General features: G+C 30.0%; 1 protein-coding gene across 5 annotated transcripts in view; it reads left to right on the plus strand.

Annotated features, from left to right (window-relative positions):
- The window catches only part of LOC145286041 (inositol-trisphosphate 3-kinase homolog), a 70,572-nt gene that overhangs the window by 29,516 nt on the left and 19,213 nt on the right, over positions 1-21,843 (plus strand). For 3 of the 5 annotated variants that reach the window (XM_080134667.1, XM_080134668.1, XM_080134669.1), the window contains exons 3-9: positions 2,287-2,457; positions 7,569-7,647; positions 8,053-8,202; positions 14,100-14,172; positions 17,161-17,296; positions 18,341-18,397; positions 20,365-20,418. In XM_080134667.1, coding sequence (XP_079990793.1) covers positions 2,287-2,457; positions 7,569-7,647; positions 8,053-8,202; positions 14,100-14,172; positions 17,161-17,296; positions 18,341-18,397; positions 20,365-20,418 — 720 coding nt within the window. The remainder of the gene's footprint in view (positions 1-2,286; positions 2,458-7,568; positions 7,648-8,052; positions 8,203-14,099; positions 14,173-17,160; positions 17,297-18,340; positions 18,398-20,364; positions 20,419-21,843) is intronic. The other 2 variants (XM_080134670.1, XM_080134671.1) reach the window with 1 other exon arrangement.

The raw sequence follows: 21,843 nt of genomic DNA on the forward strand, positions 1-21,843 counted from the left end.
TCAAACGGTTTTAAGCATCTTTTACATAGCTCTTTTCATGCAAGTTGATAAAATAACAATTATCTAAAAGAAAAAATCAACTTGTAATGCTAAAATAACACCAAAAAGTTTTGATCATTCATATTATTTGGATTCTTCGCAATACTCTTCTCGTCTTGAGTTCTATTTTCACAATGTTTTGGTCAATGTAACCTTCGATCTTCTTCAGGTATATCTTGTCTAACTTCAGATTCTTTCTGTCGAACTTGGGAATTTGCACAGAATTTTGAATGGAACCTCTTATTTAATCCATGTTGTTTTTCCATCAGCCATGACTGTGTAGTAGTCCTAAGCAATTCAGTTGTATTTTGAATATCAGCCGCACTGAGGATTGAACCTTCAACCTCAAGAAGAGTATAATTTCACAACTGAATTTTACCAAATACTCTATCCACTATATATGCGAATAATATGAATAATCAATCCTCATCTAAAAAATTTAGAAACGTAAGATTTGATCAATTCAACATTCGCATTAACGTCATCAGTTGTTAGACATTGTTCAAACGATAATGGTAAGAGTCAAAAAGTAAACATTTTTCTTCATCACTCCATTTCATTCTTGGATCATCGAGAGCATAAGTAATTTTGATAATATTACTTGCTCATAAAGTGAATGCTTATTTTATAATTGGCATTTAATAGGAACTTAACTGCTAACAAGAACAATTAAAGCAAATAATAAAAACAATAGTTTTTCAATAATATTGTTAATTGATGATCATCTGAAACTAATTAAACAGAATTCTAAGAGGTGTGGCACTTATTCTTAAACTCAGCTGATTGTCGTATTTCTCAAAGTTCAAGGACTCTCTTTCATATCCTTTTATACTTTCATAATATAGAGACTGTCATTTCTTTTTCTTTTATACTTTCTGTAACACTAATAAACTTTTTACCCCTCTTCATAATTTAAAAATCTTTTCTTGATTAGTTGCAAGCAATGTGTAATGTGAAAAGACCTTCCTCTACTCTTTTTTGTTTTCATTTTTTCTTTATTTGTTTTTTCTTTTTGTAATTTTAACTACTTACTTGGCATTGCCATGGAATCTTTTTATTTTGCATTTTTCATTTCTGAATTGCATAAAAAATTTTAATTTAATTTATTTTTTTTCACTCCTAAATTTATCTTCTCTATTAATAAAATAAACCAGATTTTTCCTGTGCAACTACAATCATAGATTATTAAGCAAAAGCGCTATATAGAGATCCCATATGGTTATGCTTGATGTCAATAATTGATACATGTTTCTGAAATTTTTTATTCAAATTCCTAATTTCCTACCTTAATTTCAATATATCTTACTCTTTTAAACAGGCTATACGTACAGGTTAGAGTAACTTTTACTCATATGCAAAAGTCTACTACGACCATCACCACCATCATCAAACACTGGGACTTTTTAATAGTATGATTTTTCTAGTTCTGACTGTTGTTTCATTTTTTGTTCACTGATATTGTATTTCACCCATTATGTATTCCCTAATTAAATGGGAATTGCTCCTGTTCTACTTTTACAGCAATTTGATTGGCTATCTACAATCTTATAATGAAATAGCTGAATATAATTGCCAGACAATAAAGAAGAAAAAAATTTAATTAAAACATGATTGTGTGAACATCATTGAGTGAACACTTTCATTTACAAAAATAATTTTATTTTGACCATAATTCACTTTTTACAAAAATATTACTTTTAATCAATATTTCTTCATATAAAAACCCATATTCAATGCTTCATATACAGAACGAATGCTATTCCTGCCAGTAAATAATAAAAAGCTAAGAACTAGTCAGCAAGAGAATGCCCATTATATAACAAATGTAGGGAGGACGGAACTGGCTGCTTAGTTTCAGTTATGTGTGCAAGTAAAGGGCTGAAGTGAATGACTAATAATGAAGCTTGAAATAGAATTAAAAGAATTTTTCAATTTTATTTAAATATTCAATTAATAGTAAATAAAAATGATGGTTCAGTATGTAATTATCAAAGTTATAGTGTGCTGGGAAGAAGAAACACACATGTGAGTTGTCTCAATTCTATTAATATAAATTATTTTAGAATTTTTGGATTTCTAAGAACCACTAAGATAAGTATTTGAAAATGAAGGAATCTTTACAGAAAAGTATTAGAAAATGGAAAAAGCAAATAAATTCTTCTTTTCCTCTTGATTTGAAGTCAGATAAGAAGTATCTACTTTTACGTGTTAGAATAATTCTTTTTTATTTTTTTTTTAATTTCATAGATTTTGACCAAGTTGAATATTCAAGAACAAGATTCTCAGCACAACTTGAGAACAAATCAAAAGAAAAGCCAAAAAAATGGGTTGATGATAAAAAAAACCTTTGCAAAATTTTGTAGTTTTGCTGGACAAATGTTTCTGTTTAAGAAAAGTGTAAACTTTGTTTGGATGAAGGTAATTACAGTTTAGTGATTAGCGCATACAGACTTATCAAAAAACTTAGCCTTTAGAACATTTTCATAAAAGTGCCATTTCAGAATATATATTTCAGTTTGGATTTCATGCAAAAGTGCTATTGGTGAATTCTTTTATATCAACTTTGTCATGTGATCAAATTTAACCAATCGATTTGGTCATTCATTTTCTTTGTATGCCTTATTCAATTGTCTAATTTTTTTTAATTTCCTTATTGATTTATCATTTTAATGTTTTTGTATTTCTTATATTTTGTGTAAGTAATGTAAGTATAGGAATTTGTATTAAAGCTCTTGTAAGCATCATTAAGAATTGAAAAATATTGAATAAACTGTTTTTAGAACATATTAAAAATGCAAAATCTATATATATATATATAAGCGAAAATGTGTGTATGTATATATGTATGTGTGTTTGTATGTCTCGCAAAAACTTTTGACAGAGGCAACAGATTTTCACGAGATTGGTATCATTTTGAAGCCCGACATCTTGGACGACAAATATCGAAAAATTGGCCAAAAACATTAATTCCTTCACCCTAAACTGGACTCTTTTCTATAAGGAGGGGTGCCGAAAAAATCATTCCTTCATTTTCTCTCCTCCTGCTACTACGACAATGACGTCATGTTTGACCTAGAAAACATTGACGTTAGTTTAAACCACCTGCAAGTGTTTGTAAAGGTTTAATTTTATCCGTTCTCAATTGTATGTCTCTTTGGCGTAGAGGTAACGCGTGAGGCATTTTTTTCTACCTTAGCCTCGATGCTTCGGGTTCGAGCCTATCTTCCTACCTAAACTTTTTTTCCTCTTTTACACCTTTTTTTTTTTTTACTTTTTGCTTTGAACCCACTGAACTACTTTGTTTTGCCAATTTTTTTAACATCGTGTTTTTTTATAATATTAAAACAGGGTCACCCTCTCCTACATACACACCTCCAAACACCCGGGCAACGCCGGGTATCTCCGCTATTATTTTATTAAAAGAAAAAGGAAAATATGATTCAATTTCTATTTTTTCTATCTTTTAAAAGTTGAAATATTTCAACTTTGAAAAAAAGGAAAAAAAAATTTAATCATATTTTTAACCTTTTAATAAAATATTTTGCATTTTTACGTGTTCTATAAACAATTTGATTTGTTTATTCAGTGTTTTTATATGTAAGTATATTTAATTATGTAACTGTACAGGTTGGAATGATAAAATTGTCACCCTAGTAAAGACAGCACGATTCCATTTCAGCGTGATGAAAACTGGTTTTCTTTTTTTTGTTGCAGACCATCTACTAGTTGGTCAGTTGTGTACAAATCCCAAAAGTGATAGGATTCTTCTATCATGTCTGAAAGTGACACAATGTTTAATGAGCGAGATCGGAGATGCGCCGCTGTACAACTCCTGCTCTTTATTGATCCAAGTTATGACAACAGGACCATTGCCAGCACCTACAAAATGCAAATCCGAATGGTTCAACACTTGAGGGCACAGCTCAACAAAGTTTCTCATATCTTCAAAGTCAACACCAAAGTGTACCTGGATGTGCTGAAGAGTGTGGTGATCCCCTGGTGCAATCAGGTGGCAGCTAGCAGACATTAGGTCTAGCAGCAGGACTCTGCGCTGGCCTAGAAGTTCAAAGAGATCCAGGCTTGGTTCCAGAAGGACTGCTATGTACCCTTCTGTCACTACCCCCCCTCCTATCCTGACCTGAACCCACTGAACTACTTTGGTCATATGTCGAGAACATCACCAACATGACCTTCCACAATACCAAAGCCAGCCCGATCTCCATCATCCACTGAGTATTCACCGAGCTCCCACCACTGACACTTGTGGAAAAAGCATGCTCTCAACTCCAGACTCGTATCAAAGCAGTGAGTGAAGCTGAAGACGGCTACATTGAATAGATGTCAGCTCTACTACATAATCAAGTTACCTGAATTGATTGTTTTTAAAAGTTTTAAAATACAGCTCTAGTGTTGTTTTCTTTAGGATGACAAATTTATCGTTCCACCCTGTATGTAATTATGATGTCCTTTTTTTTTTTAATTTCCAAAAACTGATTGTGTAGTAGTAAGTTGCTTTTATTTATCACTGTTGGCATACTTAGATGACAGAGAGAAGGTAGTGGTTGTGCTATATAGTATTGGGAAGATGATGTTAAACTGATAATAATGGTGGCACTAAATGCTGATGGGGACTGCCTGCCATTAATATGTTCTTTTCTTGTGCACTACGTTTTTTGTTTTTATACATAACTCTCCCTGTTGCAGATAAGGGTTTCGTTCACATACATCACAAGTCATGTTAATTAGTTTGTATTTTTAATGAGCGAGTGCTTTGCGAAGGTCATTTTTTAATTAATATTAACTTTTTGTAAACCTTTTTTCTTTCTTATCTCACAGTCTGTTTTCTAACTTGTTGCATAAACATATGTATTTCATAAACATTTATATTTATACACACATGCAAACACATAGGTACATATATCTATATATCTGTTATATATTAGCAAAAATATGCATTCTGATTGCATATTGTTGCTAGTCTGAGAGGATGATATGGTGAACCAGAATATACTATACTACGTTAATCCCCAGAGAAGATGAAATCATGAAGAATAAACATTACCTGCTCCCTCGGTATCCTGGCAACAGAACAGATACTATACCTTCCTCCAAAAAACAAAACGAAAATAATTCCCAGGAAGATAGTCTCATACTACATTACTCCTTCCCCCAAAGATGTAATACTTGGGTGGATTACCCTCATCTCCTTAAAAAGGAGGAGGTAATTCCTGAGAGTATAGTTTTATGATAACAACTGATACTTACTATATCATTACCCTTATTTATATAATATAGATTAATTCAGTTTTTTTTTTCATTTATTTAAGAAAGCCTATTTTTAAAACTTTGTTTTATATACTACCTTGGCCTTTTAGCTAAAATCAAAGTGTAGTACCTAACTGTTCAATCTTATGATCTAGGAGTTTGGCAACTATTTGGCTGTCTGTTTCAATATGGCTAGAACAGCTGGTTGAAAAGGCATGGTTACTGAGTGCCAGGTTTTGGCTGTATTCAAGCAGGTCGATTGCAACAAATAGTGGGAGCTTAATGGTCTGCTATACAAATTGTATTTGAGGCTGTCACAAATGTTTGTACTAATACTGACAGATTTTTTCAACTATTGAGTTGACAAGCATTCTATTCTGGAGCAAATATTAAGGGAGTGATCACATTGCTAAAGAATTGGGACCAACATAGTGGGAAGGAACTGAATGATTACAGCCCCATAACTTTGCTAAACACAGATTTTGACCAAGATCTTATCGAATCGGTTGCAGGATGTTATTAAAGAGTTGATTGAACTCCAGCAGAATTACATTGTGAAAAGGAGATTGATTTAGAACAACAATCATCTAATTCATATGATCCTAGAGGAAATATAAGATATGAACATCGTGCTGATCAATTTGGAACAGTTTAAAACTTTTGAAAAGGTCACCCATTGCTGCTGGTTTCAAACTGAACTTCTGTGAATGGATCTTCATTCTGTATTGTTCACCAACAGCAGTGCTGCGGGTAAATGGAAAGCATTTGTAATCTCTTGCTACCTTCCAGTCAGTGCATCAGGGCTATGTACTGTTACCTCTGTTCTCCATCCTTGGGTTAGAACTGCTACTTCATAAGCTGAGAAATGAGGTAGCAAGTTTTGTTCTACATGGAATCATATTGCATGACAGGGCATGAGCCAGGGTTTCCACATTCATTAGTGTCATCACTTTTTTCTGTCATTTTGTTGAGATGTTGAAAGAGTAACAGAGGTGCTCGCGCATGACAAAATGATCACAAGGGCCAAAATAACCGTTTCAAGTCAATTGGTCTGTGATTGGATGCCTGGAGTAGTGATACTACCCTTTCAATTTCTTTCTATTGGACAGATGGCCTGGTTCAAATTCTCTGCATATGTTTTAGACTAGGCCCCCAGCTTGAGAGGAATTGGTTGGCAGTGCAGTCTAAGGCTCCATCTGTTAACACTTGGATTTGAAAGAAACTTTCCTTAAAGGGTAGAGCTGAGGCATCTTTTCTATTATCCTTTACCAACTGGTTGTACTTTTCCTACCTGTGAACTGCCTAAAGATCTGTATTCAATGCCCATATAAGGGAGGCTTGGGGATGCTTTAATGTGTCATTGAGACGCTAATAGACTAGCTTTCCTGAGTCAAACTTTGTGTGGAACTCCACGGTCGATATAGCCATTCTCAATCATTCAGTTAAAGGCTATTGTAGGCCAAGGATTAAATCACAATTCTTTAGAGAATGGTGAGTTGTGCTCACAGGAATTCCATAGTAAGCAGGGGCGATCCGTTTGTCTAGCAGTTGCGGTGGTCAGAGGAGAGGATCTTCTACGAATGAAGTTAGGTGCTAAGTACAAGTCATCTCAACAAATACTCTCTTATGATTGGTCTGGAACACATTATCCCTCAATGTCATACAACACAATTCTGAAGCGGAGGACTTGCCTTAGTGTTCCCACTGCAACATGTTTTAAGAAGAAATGCCTAAGCATGCTTTCTCTGAGTGTTGCAAAGTGGAGGTATGTTAACAAGATGATGGCTTGTATCGATCTCAAGCAGCCTCTGCCACCTAATATATTCTATGTAATTAACAAATTTAAAAAATGATTACATTTAATGATAATGAAGCAATGTTACAAATGTTAAACTTCCTGCTACACACAATGGTATTGTTTTATAGTACAATAGTAATCTTCGAGTAGATAGATAATAGAGATGGCAAGATTTCTTAAAATGAGGCTAGAAATATAACCATAGTTTAAAATCTGAAAACATTGGAGAAAAATGTTTGTTCAAAACAAAAATCTATTTAATTTTCTGGCATTTAACTATGGTTTAAATGTTATTGAAATCAGACGTTAAACATGTTCAATTAGATAGGGAGGAATCATGTAGAATCTTTTAAAAAATGCGAAATGTGATCTCCTCCTCCCTTAGAACAATCTGCAAAGTTTCTTTTCTATATAAAGATCAATAATTTATGGAGTACTAATTTCTAAATAATTTGTTATTTTACAGAGACTTTCCACGGATACTACAAGCCCGATCCTTATGAAAAATAACACTGATAATTGGATACAATTAGCTGGTCACCCAGGTAACATACGGACTTAAAAAAAGAAGGGGAAAACCCGCAGTTTTGTTGAATATTTTGATTTTGTTTTGAGATGGTTTTATGTTAATAACTGGAAAGACAATTGCATGAAGGATTTAAAACCATCAATTTTGCAATATTAAATTTTTTTCATTTTTAAATTTTTAAATATGTTCATGCTGATTGATTTTTTTCGCAAATATTAAAAAAAAAAAACTCCCAAATAATTTAAAAACCTAATTATTACATTTTTCTTTCTAATTAACTGCCTCAAATAAATAAATTTTTAATTTATGTCTTCTTACACATAATGTTATCTGACGAAGTAATGTTATGAGTAGAATTTACAAAATGAGGATTTGTTTCCACTTCCTCTCATTGAATTCTTTTCTGAATGTTCTTTTTCAGAAATATTTGCCCCTGCAAGTTCAGTTACAGTGTGGAAACGGCGTCTGGCAAAGGACAGCAATGAATATGAAACTTACTTGCGGCTACAAAATGATAAAATGCATTCTCTTGTTCCCCAATTTTATCAGCAAATTGAATATAATGGTCAATGTATCCTTAAGGAAACATGTTAAATCGCAGTAATGAATATGAAATTTACATTGTCAAGATAAGACACTTCCATGTTCCACAATTCTCTGAATAAATTGAATATAATTGAAAAATAGTAATATATTGAGATAAAGAAATTAGAAATGTTCATCTTGTGCACTTATAATGCATTATAGCTTGACAAAAACCATAAATATGATGCTACTTCATTGCTAGTCTAGACCTATCATTGTTTAATAGGGTCTCATATTCAAACTAAATCTCTTAATTTAACAGTTTGTATTTATACATTATATTATTGTACTTCATCTCTCACAAAAGTGTTTTTGCTTAGCTGTCTGTTGAATTCTTTTTTGCCTACACTCATCTTGCTTTCATAATCACTTAGCACTTGAGACTATGGCTTAATTTTCTTCTCATCCACATTTATATGATAATCCATGTTGATAGAGCATAGTATAATCCTAATCATGGATCTTTGTTTCTGAAGATTGTTTATTGTTTTTATGAATGTTTTCAACCAATCTGTTTGATGTTATAAATGTGACATTTTTAACGTTCTTCAATCATTTGTTTCTCTCATTTGATCACAGTTTTGTGATGGTCAATTCTTGTCTCCAGTGTTGATGAAATAGTCGGTATATTTTTTGATGGGTTAGAATTGATATGATTTTGATGATTGTTGTGATGAAAGATCTTTTGATGGATTGAGTTATTCATTAGTCGATGATGATGATAACAATAATTGAATTTTGGATTATTTAGATTACTGTTCTCATCTTGGATGTCGTTTTTGCAACATTTCGGATGACGTAACCTTCAACCATCTTTTGGTCTATCTTGTTGAGCTTGGGAATCTATATAGAATTTTAAATGGAACTCTAAATAGAGTCCAGAGTTAGCTTGCTCTCATTTTGTCAACCATGACCAGATAAAAATCTTCAGTAATTCAATATTGTATTCTTAGTATCACCCGCATTGATGATTGAATCTTCAACTTCCAGAAGACTGTCAATTAAAATTGATTATTACTTAACACTTTATTCCGTTATGTCACAGATCCTTGTGGAAAACTCTTGTATGAATTTTATTTGTTTTAGACATGTAGTTTTGCATATTATCATTATCTATTGCTATTAATTACTATATATTATTGCATTTTTATATAATATATATATATATATATATATATATATATATATATATATATGCATAGATCATCGTATAACGATTAAATCACTCTCTGGCTGACGTAAATGAACATTTAAAATTAAAATGTTTAAATTCAACGCTATTTCACGCGGTTAATGGTAGCCGAATGGATACGGTCTCCGCTAATCGAGCTAAAGATGTCTCGTGGTGCGGGGTTCGAATAATTCGGCTGGTGTTAATCGTGACACCCTGCACTGAAGAATCCCAAAAGGATGAAACACTAGTGTCTGTAGGTATTTAATTATTATAGCAAAAAATAATTATATATATATATATATATATATATATATATAAAATAAAATAAAAATACAAGCGATGGTTGACGTTATGTTATTTGAGAAAGAAAGCCGAGAATTAATAAAATAGTAATCAAGGTTTTGTCCCTATTTCGTGGGAAAAATGTAGAAGAAAACGATTACAGACCACATGCGAATGAAAAAGGAAAAAAATCCTAAAATCCTTCCCATTCTAGGCAGAATTTATAAATGTGTGTGTGGAAAGGTTGGATTATTCTATGCATATATATACACATTAAAACATTATTCATATACATATGTACATGTGTATTTACTTTATCAATTTGTTTTGGCTTTCTAATCTCTCTCAACTGGTTGGAAAGTGTTACGTCTAATTCAGAAGCTAGTTCACATGCATTTATGCATGGATTGGCTTTGACTAAGGCTCTTAATTGATCTTTGTCAACATCCAATGGCCGAGCACTATGCTCATCGTCTTCAAAATTCTCGTCGCCACCACAAAATTTCTTAAGCCACCATTGTTCTGTGCATTCAGTCGTGGTTCCTTGACCAAATGCTTCATTGATATTGCGAGCTGTTTCAGTAACTTTTTGGCTTAGCTTAGATTGAAATAAAAAAATTGTGTGAATTAGCTTTTTTTCAATCAACATTCTGAAAAGAAGACATAATTGTTTTAAAATGATTGTAATTTAAACAATGAGATAGAGCGAAAAATGCTCTTTAAAATGATACATAAAGGAGGATAAAAATTACTATGGGAACAGTAGTAGAAACTCGCTATGAAGCAAGCGAACAACAAAAGATGTTGTATTTGAGAGAAACAGCTTACCTTATAGGCTTGTATATACTGATGTTTTTTAGCTGTTTTGTTTTCGGATAAAGTTAATGTCAAGAGAGAGATAAAGCACCTTCCTAGGGCTTTCCTCGTCTAAGTTTTATAGGATGGTGCTTTTTGGGGGGGGGTATTTCATAGCATATCTTTTAAAACTTTATGTAGTCATGTTTGGGGGTTATTTCGTCTTATAGATAATATTGGGTCATCAGGAGAGAATACGCACCGTATTTGCCCCCCTCCCCCCCTCACTGATGTGAGGCCCAATTATCTGGTCAATACAGTTAAAAGAAAAGACGTTTGATAATTAAACGGGTCTTGTTACGAGCAATGGCTTTGCGCATGTCATTCAATGTTCAAAGGCTACGTCTGACATATTTGTTAGGACGTGCACATATCGAAGAAAATGATAATATTTGTAACAATAATAAACAATAATAATAAAAGTACTATATATATATATATATATATATATATATATATATAACTAAAGGTATATATATATATACATAACATTAATAAAATATATATATATATATATGTGTATATATAAAGGTATTATTACAAAGACTTATTTGAAAATACATTTGAAATCAAAATTCCCCAAGCACTTTCTTTTCAACCTAATATCTCTGTCCAAAATTATATTTATCCCTCTTTCTCTCAAATCCATTCTTTTGATGTTTGCCTCATTCTTCCGCTGCTAACTAACTCTACTACATCTATTATCCTAACCATTCTCATCTATTCTTTCAATATAAAAAAGCCAACAAAGTTCTGTGTTCTGCACACATCTCCCTATATTGTCCAGATTTAATCTTTCTCTTAGGTCATCAGATCGAAGCCTATTTTTAAAACTTGCATGGTATTATTTTCTTATCACTTCTCTACATTAAACACAAATCTTCAATCCTCACTTTCATTTCTATACTCTGCATACAATTGCCTTATAAACTTTTCCCTTGGTTGACAACACTGTGTAAAGTTACCATTTAAATATTTAATGTTTTTGTTTTTTTGTTTTTGTCAATAGGAAATATTTTAGAGACTGATTTCTCGCCCTCCTGAATGTTGTTCTAATTTAGATTTCTGTACATTCAAATGTTTATAATAAACATAAATTATATAAATATATAAATTCACATGATCATATCAATAATAAAAACTAAATAATTACATAATGAAAAATTTCCAACAATTTTTGTTTCTATTCAATGTTTTATGCTTCCATACTTGATTGGACAGCTGTTGCAATACGTTTACAATTTTAAAATCATCCAAAAGCTTGAGAAATAAAGGGAAAAGTTTAACACAGCAGCATGAATCTTGGAAATTGTTTTGATTTATTTTAATTCTGCTGGGAATATTAATTTTTCTGCTCTTTAAAACTATTTTGTAATCCTTTAATGGTTTTTCTTTATGTTGTGATACTATTTTGTAATCTTTTAATGGTTTTTCTTTATGTTGTGATACTATTTTGTAATCTTTTAATGGTTTTTCTTCATGTTGTGATACTATTTTGTAATCTTTTAATGGTTTTTCTTTATGTTGTGATACTATTTTGTAATCTTTTAATGGTTTTTCTTCATGTTATACTATTTTGTAATCTTTTAATGGTTTTTCTTTATGTTTTTGTGATACTATTTTGTAATCTTTTAATGGTTTTTCTTCATGTTGTGATACTATTTTGTAATCTTTTAATGGTTTTTCTTCATGTTGTGATACTATTGCCTCCCTGGGAGGGTTACTTGGTTGAGGAACGCCTTGGGGACGCAACCAGCTCCTCGGGGAATAAACGATATCCAACGATATCTAAACGATAGACACATGCTGGAAACATCAACGAAAATGGGTCGATATGTCGTCGGCTATAACTGTCTGGCATGGATCGCATCTTGTGTGGTCATTACAGGCATTTTCCCATCGTCGGCATTAATGGCATGCTGAAATCGAATATTTGTATAAAAATAGCGACAAATGCATTTTTATGAAAATATAATTTATTTAACAGTTAACAAGGAGGAGGCATATTTAGTCGACCATTGCGTGCACACCAAACCACCACGTCCTCAACATATGGGGTGAAAGCTCAACTGTTTTTACAACAATGAAATTATATTTCATTTCTCTCTTTCTTCATTGAAAGAGAGAGAGGGAGAGAAATATGTGTTTCATACAATGCTTTGTTTTTCAACTTCAGATATCTGTGTGTACGTTTGACCTTTCTTGAATGATTTTGACACTGCTAAAAGTTTCATAACACCTGTCATTCAAACCCAACCGACATGATCTAACGTTCCCAAACCCACAAAACACTTGCATGAAAAGTTTTTACCTTCATCACAAAGTCAGGCACAAGGTTAGAAGCTAGATATAGGAGTTATTAATGTAGAAGCCCCCAACTTCCTTAAAAAAGGGGCTAGTCATTGTGCCACAATGTAGCAAAAGTCAAAAATTAAAATAATGAATTTCAATTAAAACCAATGTTATCTACTAAATTGGCATGTCACAGTAATGAACATATCCAAAAATAATAAAAATCGATAAGATAGAAAATTAATTATTAATGAAAATAGTTTCTGAATACAATTTAGTAAAAATGAGTTTTACTAAAAAAAAAAAAAAGAGAAACCAGAGAGTTCTAATTGTAATAAAAGAGAGGTAAATGTTTTCTGAAAACTAAAAATCTTTAACCAATGAAGCAAAACTCAGTTTTTGCTAATTGTCTTCAAAAACTGTTTTTATTAATAATTAATTTTCTACCTTATCAGTTTTCATAATTTTTGGACATGTTCGTTATTGTGACATGACAATTCAGTAGATACCATTGTAAATTCAATATTTCAATTTTTAAATTTTGCTACAATAATGAAGAGGAACCTTTTTAATTTTGTTGAAGATAGTTTCATTCAATTAGTTATTAGATAATTTGTGGCTGATGAATTGTTAGATTTGTTTGATTATAATGCGTGAATTGTTTGAGGAAGTGTGTGTGTAGTAGGTTATCTTGTTTCCTAAATTGTTATGTTCTCTTTTATAGGTCGAAAGTTACATCAAAGAAATCTGTTTTCACTTTTTATGTCTTTATCGAATCTTTTTTGTTTGAAAATCTTTACAATTCACTATTTGAAACACTTGTCTTTTTCATTGTTAAATCTTAAATTATTATCAAGTGATTCAAACAGTGAATTTTTTTTTTATTACACACGTATTCGACACACCAAAAAGCTGTAATCTGACATACAAACATCATTTTGACTTAACTTCAAACATCTTAAGTCATGCCAGGGATTACCAATAACATAAAAGAAAAAGAAGAAACAAAAACAAAAGAACAAACTGTCCATTTTCGTGAAGATGAATATTTTATTAAAAAATTTGAAAGAAAAAAAATTTCAATTTTATTTTTAATAAATAGCAATATTTATTAAAAACTCTTTCACACTTGTCTATTCTTTCTAACCGTTCAATCTTTAACTATTCTTTATATTTCTTAACTGTTAATATTTGAAATTGTTATTTTGTAAAGAATTTGTTTCTTTTTTATATTTAGCATTGCCAGCTCTTTTTTTAATTTGTTTTTCTTTAACTGAAAGATTTTATTGAAATTGAGAATCTCTTGAAACATTTTCATGATCCTAACATTATGGACATAAAATTAGGAACCAGGTAAGTTTCTTTTAGTTTCATTATTATTTTTTTTTAAATTCTTTATAAAAGTAAAATTAAAGTCCAATCTATTATTTTGGTAAATTTACTTTGAGTCCTCAATCCATTATGGTTTTCAAACATAAAGAAATGCTATATTCTAGAACTTTCTTGGATTAGTAAAGGATCTAATAATAAACCTAACCTAAACCCTAACTCTTACAGTTACATAGATGAAATCCTTGTCTCTGACCTTCATTTCAAGTAAAAAAAAAACAACTTTTATTACACTCAACATTGACCCTAAGTTTAAGGTAGCAATAATGTTTGGATTGAGAATCTAAATTTGGCTTCATCTCCTGTACTGATTGTTATACTGTTTATTTTTTTTGTTAAATAAGGTTTTAAATTAAAAAAAAAAAAAAGTCTGAATTTAAAATAATTTATTTTTTATAAAATTTTGTATAATGGCTATCTTGAATTTGGGCCTATTAAATGGAAAATTTCCTGTATTTTTTACATAATTTATAAATGAATAGTACAATCAAAGCTATTAATATTAGATTTGAGAAACTATTTTTGATTATCCCTGTAAATGCAAAGCTGCAGACAGATGACAAATTGCCTCAATAAAATGACTTGCTGAAAAGCAGATTCCAGTTTTTCTAAAATCAAAATACATTAATTTCTCTGGTTATGCCACCTTTTCATCATCGACTAAAAAAAAACAATTATATTATTACAAGAATCAAACAAATCAAGACTTGGGATTCTTCTATATTTTATAAAATTATGAAACAACTTTGTGTGTGTGTGTCGTGTCAATAGAACTACATTAAACTACACATTAAGTTTTTATTTTTTATCTGTTACTAGTAGAAAGACCCAGCCCAGCGTTGCTCAGGATTGAATGAAGATCACTATTATATATTTTTTCATGATGCTCATAAAACTATATTGCTTTCTTTGTTTTTATAGACTTTCTCCTCTAGTTTTGTATTGTAAAAAAAAGTTGAAATGCTGTAAAACTGAATTAGTGTCGTTTATAGTTTAAATTTCATTAAAATCAGATACATATATCTGAAGTTTGAAGGAGTTTCTATCCCTGTGGGGTATGTAAATATTCGGCACAAAAAGAGTAATGTAGAGAGTTGGGACCACTTCCATTGTCTTCCCTAGAAAATGTTATACATATAATGTAAATTTCATAAAAATATTTGGAATTTGTAAGGGTTATGCTCAACGAAGAAGTTAAGTTTCTTTGCAAATCTGGATGACTCAGAAAGAGTTTATAGGTTTTAAGTATTTTTATTTGTTTCACATTAATTTCTCGTACACTAAAGAAGAAATTTGATTTTGAGTAAATTTTCAACAATATGAATAATATGCAGATTTTGCTCTTTTTTATGTCCTTTTGTTATATTTCTACTGTTATAATATCTACAGTTTTTATATGTATAGATTTTTATTTCATTCTATGTTTGAGATTCAATGTTAGTCTTAAGTGCGAGTCAATCATGACGGAAAAAGTGTTAGAAAACTTCTTTAGCTATTAATATTAAAAGAAAGGGAAGACCCCCCCCTCCACTTCCCAACTCCAAACATATCCTGTCTCTCATTATACACAAATGCCATTTTGAAGGTTTAGCATGCCTCAATCCTAGTAGTGGTTTTTAATGGTTTCAAAGACAAAAGCATATTTGTACCTAAAAATAACATCAAATCGTTGGGGGAGACATTCTGCGCTAGAAAAATACTTAAACCTGATAGTCTGCTATATCTGTATAACGTCACCGTTTGCCTTTAATGGAATGTGCTCTGACAAACTGTTAGTGCTAGTGTCTCTTTGATCCTTTGATCCCCGACTAACCCAACAAGCAGCAAAATTCCACCCATTCATTGTAGAGATCCCCAGATACCAGAAAGCCTTCTACTCTGATAGGTTTTTCCTTCAAACTTCTACACTTTGGAATTTTCTTGCCCGTTTCCTGCTTGCCTGACTAATCTGAGTTATTGGTTGTTCATCATTGCAAATTTTGATGTAAGAAAAAAAAAGAATTTGAAATCTATTAATTTTAATACTTTTTGTGAACTTCATTAATTAGTCAGATCTGGGCTCCATTGCTTAAAAATAGAAATTAGAATGTGATACTAAGATTGAAAGGCAAAGAAAGATGAGTAACAAAACTAATGAAAATAGTAACTGATTACTGAGATTGGAAAAATAAGACTGATCAACTATTTTACTAATGAGAAGAATGAGATGTGATTTGCAAAGAACTTTGGACATTTTTTATGTCTCATCGATTTTGAAATTTATTTTCAAGGTAGATTTCAAAAACTAAATTGATTAATATTTTTTTTTTTTTTTTTGAAACAGAATATATTTTTGAAGCTGCAAGATCTTGAGAACAACAAATAACATAGGCCATTTTCTGATGGAAGTGGATGAATTCAGAAATAATAAGAAAATCTATTAAGACGACATTTTTTGGATACTATCAGATGAAATATTTAACAGAATTTAATCTTTGTGTCAATTTTCTATTAATAGTATAAATGCAATGATATTCTTTGTTTTTGTTTTATGGGTTGAATTGAGAAGATATTTAAGAAGTTATTAAAGACACTTCTACTACTTAGTCATGTTTTCTTTTTTGGTTTTGATTTAAATGAATCCAGAAGAAATAAGGAAAACCCTTTTTTATGAACTGCAAAACAGGTCTGTAAATCATCTTGAAATCATTTTTATTATTTGAACTACTGTTCTCATCTTAGGTGTTATTTTTACATTTCAGTTGATATCTCCAACCTTCTTTAGATTGACCGAAATGTGAAAATTACACTCATGAGAACAGTAGTCTAAAGAATCCAAATAATGCAATCAATCCTCATTTCAAAAATTTAGAAACAAAATGTAAATTAGGTTTAAAAACTTTGATCACTTAAATGTTTTGGTTTTTAAAATTTTTGACAAAACTTTTTGTTGGTTTTGTTTTCATTTTGAAGGACATTTCTTGAATCAGAGGTAAAAAATCAAACTTTACGGACTGATCTCTATAACAAAATGATCTTGATTGACCCAAATGCCCCCAATACAGAGGAAAGAAAACAGAAAGCCTTGACTAAATTGCGATATATGCAGGTAAAACTCAACATTTTCCTTTTTTTTTTTTTTTGAGTAATTCTTGGTATATTTTAATCCCGTTTTCAAACATTTTTTTTATAATTTTTCTCATATTAATGTCAACTTTCATAATTTCTTTTATTTTTAAGTAAAAAAACATTTTAATGTCAATTCTTTACACATAATTTATTTGTCATTTTATATTTTCTATGATTGTCGAAAAACTTGGCATATTTCAAATAACTTAAAAAAACAAAAACAATTTAGGCTTTGATTTGTTGAATTCTTTGAATTTTGTAAAAAAGTTTTTTATTTTGTTTATTCCCAACCAAGAGACATTGCCACTAAAGTGTAATGGGTGTTAGGATTAAAATTTTTGGAGGCAACTTTTGTGAGGCGCTGGGCAACAATATATTTGTTCACATTATATTAAATTTATGCATGGTTGGGAAAACAGGGATCAGGGAGAGAATTCCAAAGGGAAGTGCTCAGAGGAAAGAAGCTATCAAAGTAAAAAATCTTCTGGCATCTAAGGACATCTACAGTGAAAGGATGGAATTTTGCTGTTAATCAAGTAAGAAGTATTTATATTAGAGTGGTACGATTATTATTATTTTTTTCTAGGAGAACCAATAATTATAATTAATATATTAGAAAATCTATCATTTATATTTATTGCTTCCCATAATTATATATACTAGGTCTATTTGGATGCTGTTGTTACCCAACATATGTGCTGCTTCTGCTTTGAGACATTTTATTAGCCATCATTTTTCTTTGTTTATAATTTATCCTTCCTTCTACAAATGTAGATGGTAGAAATACTAGTAATATAACAACCAAGATAATAGTAATCCAAATTATCAATCCTAAAAAATTATTGCCTTCATCTAGAAGAATTTCATTCATTGACCAAAGACAAAAAATGAAAAATTTCATCCCAAATTAATGTTCACTTACCCAGTTTTTCTTTGTTGGCACATTTCTTCTTGCATCCATTCTTCAAACCATAATTGATTGGTTATTGTAAGAAATTAACTTTTCATTTGATTTTCTTTTCAGTTCCGTGAACAGCAAAGTTCTTCAGCTCAACTTGGATTTAGGATAGATGCAATTAGAGTAAGTATTGCTTGCTCTTCAATTTTCTCTTTTCTTTCTTTTACATGCCAGCTTTGCTGTACTCAGCCGAAACCTACACTCTGTATAAAGAACACATGAGGACACTGAAAGCCATCCAGCAGAGACACCTGAGAAGGATCATGAAGTGACTATGTATCAAATGTGGGAGTTCTCAGGGAAGCAAACCTAGACAATGTGGAAGCTACCCTTGCTACTATGCAACTATGATGGATTGGGCACATTGCCAGAATGAAAAACAACTGAATCCCAAAGATGATCTACGAGGAACTGGAAAATGGAACTTGCTAGGTAGGAGGTCAAAAGCTTCGCAACAAAAATGTAACAAAGCGGCACCTGAAGGTGATGAACATCAATGTCGAGTTGGGAGGAATAAGCCAAAGAAAGGAGCAGTTGGCGGAGCAGTTTCCACAAAGGGAAGAAAGAAATAGAGAAAGATTGGAGAAGCCTTAGAGCTGAGACACTATCAACGACACAACCCCGACACCCACATATGTGGTGCCTTTGACCAGATGTTTCGCACAGAAAGAACTACGCCAACACCGAAGAATAAAGCACGGGGGCCCCGACTAGTCATTGTCAAGCCTGACGGACTGCATAATGATGATGATCTTTCTTCTTTAATAACAAAATAAATTTTATAAAAAAACCAAAACATTTAAATGATCATTAACTTGGATTGTTATTAATTTTCTAAAAATATATCATTTCCATGCTAATTTCTAATCTTAATGGGTAGGAATATTATGTTTTGTGATAGAAATGTAATAAGTGAAAACAAATTATTTTTATGAGATAGAAAATTTTAAAGAAGTATCAGATAAAAAATATTCAAAGTTTTAGTTTGTCTTTTTTTCTTAGTGATACCTATTCGATTCTGCTTACACAATTTAACTTGTAACATTCTTTTGAGTTGGAGTTCATGTTTTCTAATTTATCTATTAAGTTGCTTTAGATTTTTCAAGGGAGATAACTCCGTTTCATCAATCTTAAATTATCTCCCCTGTTATGATCCCTAATTAAATAAATGATTTATTTCCTGATTCCAATTTTGTGAATAGAGAAAGAAAATAAAAAGCTCTTATCAAACTTGAAGAAACTAGCACCAATCAATTTTAATTTGAACAATAAATATGGCGTTTTTATTTGATAAAAAATGATTTGATTATAATAGTTTTCATTTTAATACCTTTTTACAAAACATCAACTAACAATTGAAAATTTTGGTGCTTATTCAAATTGGCACTTATGGTAGTGGTAAAGAAAATACAGAAAAGTCTGTGTGATGTACATACCAATCACAGAACACAGATGAAATATTCCAATATAATTTGATAAAGTATGTTTTTTTTTACTCAAGAAAATCAAATTTTACTCTGTATTGATGAAGGGGAGAAAAAATAATAAACATAGTAGAATCAAGGGCAGACAACCGACTTTCATTTCATTTCTTTTTTGTTTTTGGATAGTGTCGGTAAAACAGTTGAAACATAAGATTAAAAACCAAACAATAATTTATTAACATAAGATATTTTTCAACATTTTTTTTTTATTCAGAAAACAAATTTTCAAATTATGAAAACATTTTGTAGAAGGGTCATTTTATGTAAGTTAAAAACAAAATGTGAATAATATTAAAATAGCTTTGGCCTTCATTTATCTGTAAAAAAAAAAAAAAAAGAAGACAAATTTGGTTTTCGGAGGGGAGGGGGGGTGGAAGAACAAAAAAAAACCCTACTTTATTAATTTTGATAAGTTTTGAAATATATCATCATTGTTCCGTGACAAGTAAGTACACGATAAAAGTTTTTCTTCACTTTTGTTTATCGCTTTCGTTTTGTTTAGGTGCCAATCTGAATAAGCACAAAGATTTCTTTATCATTGTTAATAAAATATCTCATAATTGTAGAACTCCAAATATTCAAGTTTATTTTCTTAATTGTAAACAGATGTCTGGAGAATTTCCAAATTCAAACTTGCAAAAAATTCAGAATAAAGATCAGGTAAGTATAAAATGAATATTCCATTGTTTGATCTAAATATTGGTGATTTGTTAAATTTTAAAGAATATTTATTTCTAAAGTAATTCTGTGTTTTATCTAAATATTGGTAATTTGTTAAATTTTTAAGAATATTTATTTCTAAAGTAATTCTGTGTTTTATCTAAATATTGGTGATTTGTTAAATTTTGAAGAATATTTATTTCTAAAGTAATTCTGTGTTTTATCTAAATATTGGTAATTTGTTAAATTTTGAAGAATATTTATTTCTAAAGTAATTCTGTGTTTTATCTAAATATTGGTAATTTGTTAAATTTTGAAGAATATTTATTTCTAAAGTAATTCTGTGTTTTATCTAAATATTGGTGATTTGTTAAATTTTGAAGAATATTTATTTCTAAAGTAATTCTGTGTTTTATCTAAATATTGGTAATTTGTTAAATTTTGAAGAATATTTATTTCTAAAGTAATTCTGTGTTTTATCTAAATATTGGTGATTTGTTAAATTTTAAAGAATATTTATTTCTAAAGTAATTCTGTGTTTTATCTAAATATTGGTAATTTGTTAAATTTTGAAAGAATATTTATTTCTAAAGTAATTCTGTGTTTTATCTAAATATTGGTAATTTGTTAAATTTTAAAGAATATTTATTTCTAAAGTAATTCTGTGTTTTATCTAAATATTGGTAATTTGTTAAATTTTGAAGAATATTTATTTCTAAAGTAATTCTGTGTTTTATCTAAATATTGGTAATTTGTTAAATTTTGAAGAATATTTATTTCTAAAGTAATTCTGTGTTTTATCTAAATATTGGTGATTTGTTAAATTTTGAAGAATATTTATTTCTAAAGTAATTCTGTGTTTTATCTAAATATTGGTAATTTGTTAAATTTTGAAGAATATTTATTTCTAAAGTAATTCTGTGTTTTATCTAAATATTGGTAATTTGTTAAATTTTGAAGAATATTTATTTCTAAAGTAATTCTGTGTTTTATCTAAATATTGGTAATTTGTTAAATTTTGAAAGAATATTTATTTCTAAAGTAATTCTGTGTTTTATCTAAATATTGGTAATTTGTTAAATTTTAAAGAATATTTATTTCTAAAGTAATTCTGTGTTTTATCTAAATATTGGTAATTTGTTAAATTTTGAAGAATATTTATTTCTAAAGTAATTCTGTGTTTTATCTAAATATTGGTAATTTGTTAAATTTTGAAGAATATTTATTTCTAAAGTAATTCTGTGTTTTATCTAAATATTGGTAATTTGTTAAATTTTGAAGAATATTTATTTCTAAAGTAATTCTGTGTTTTATCTAAATATTGGTAATTTGTTAAATTTTGAAAGAATATTTATTTCTAAAGTAATTCTGTGTTTTATCTAAATATTGGTAATTTGTTAAATTTTAAAGAATATTTATTTCTAA

Source organism: Euprymna scolopes, chromosome 10 (assembly GCF_053919585.1).
Source record: "Euprymna scolopes isolate OS-2025 chromosome 10, ASM5391958v1, whole genome shotgun sequence".
Taxonomy (NCBI): Eukaryota; Metazoa; Mollusca; class Cephalopoda; order Sepiida; family Sepiolidae; genus Euprymna; species Euprymna scolopes.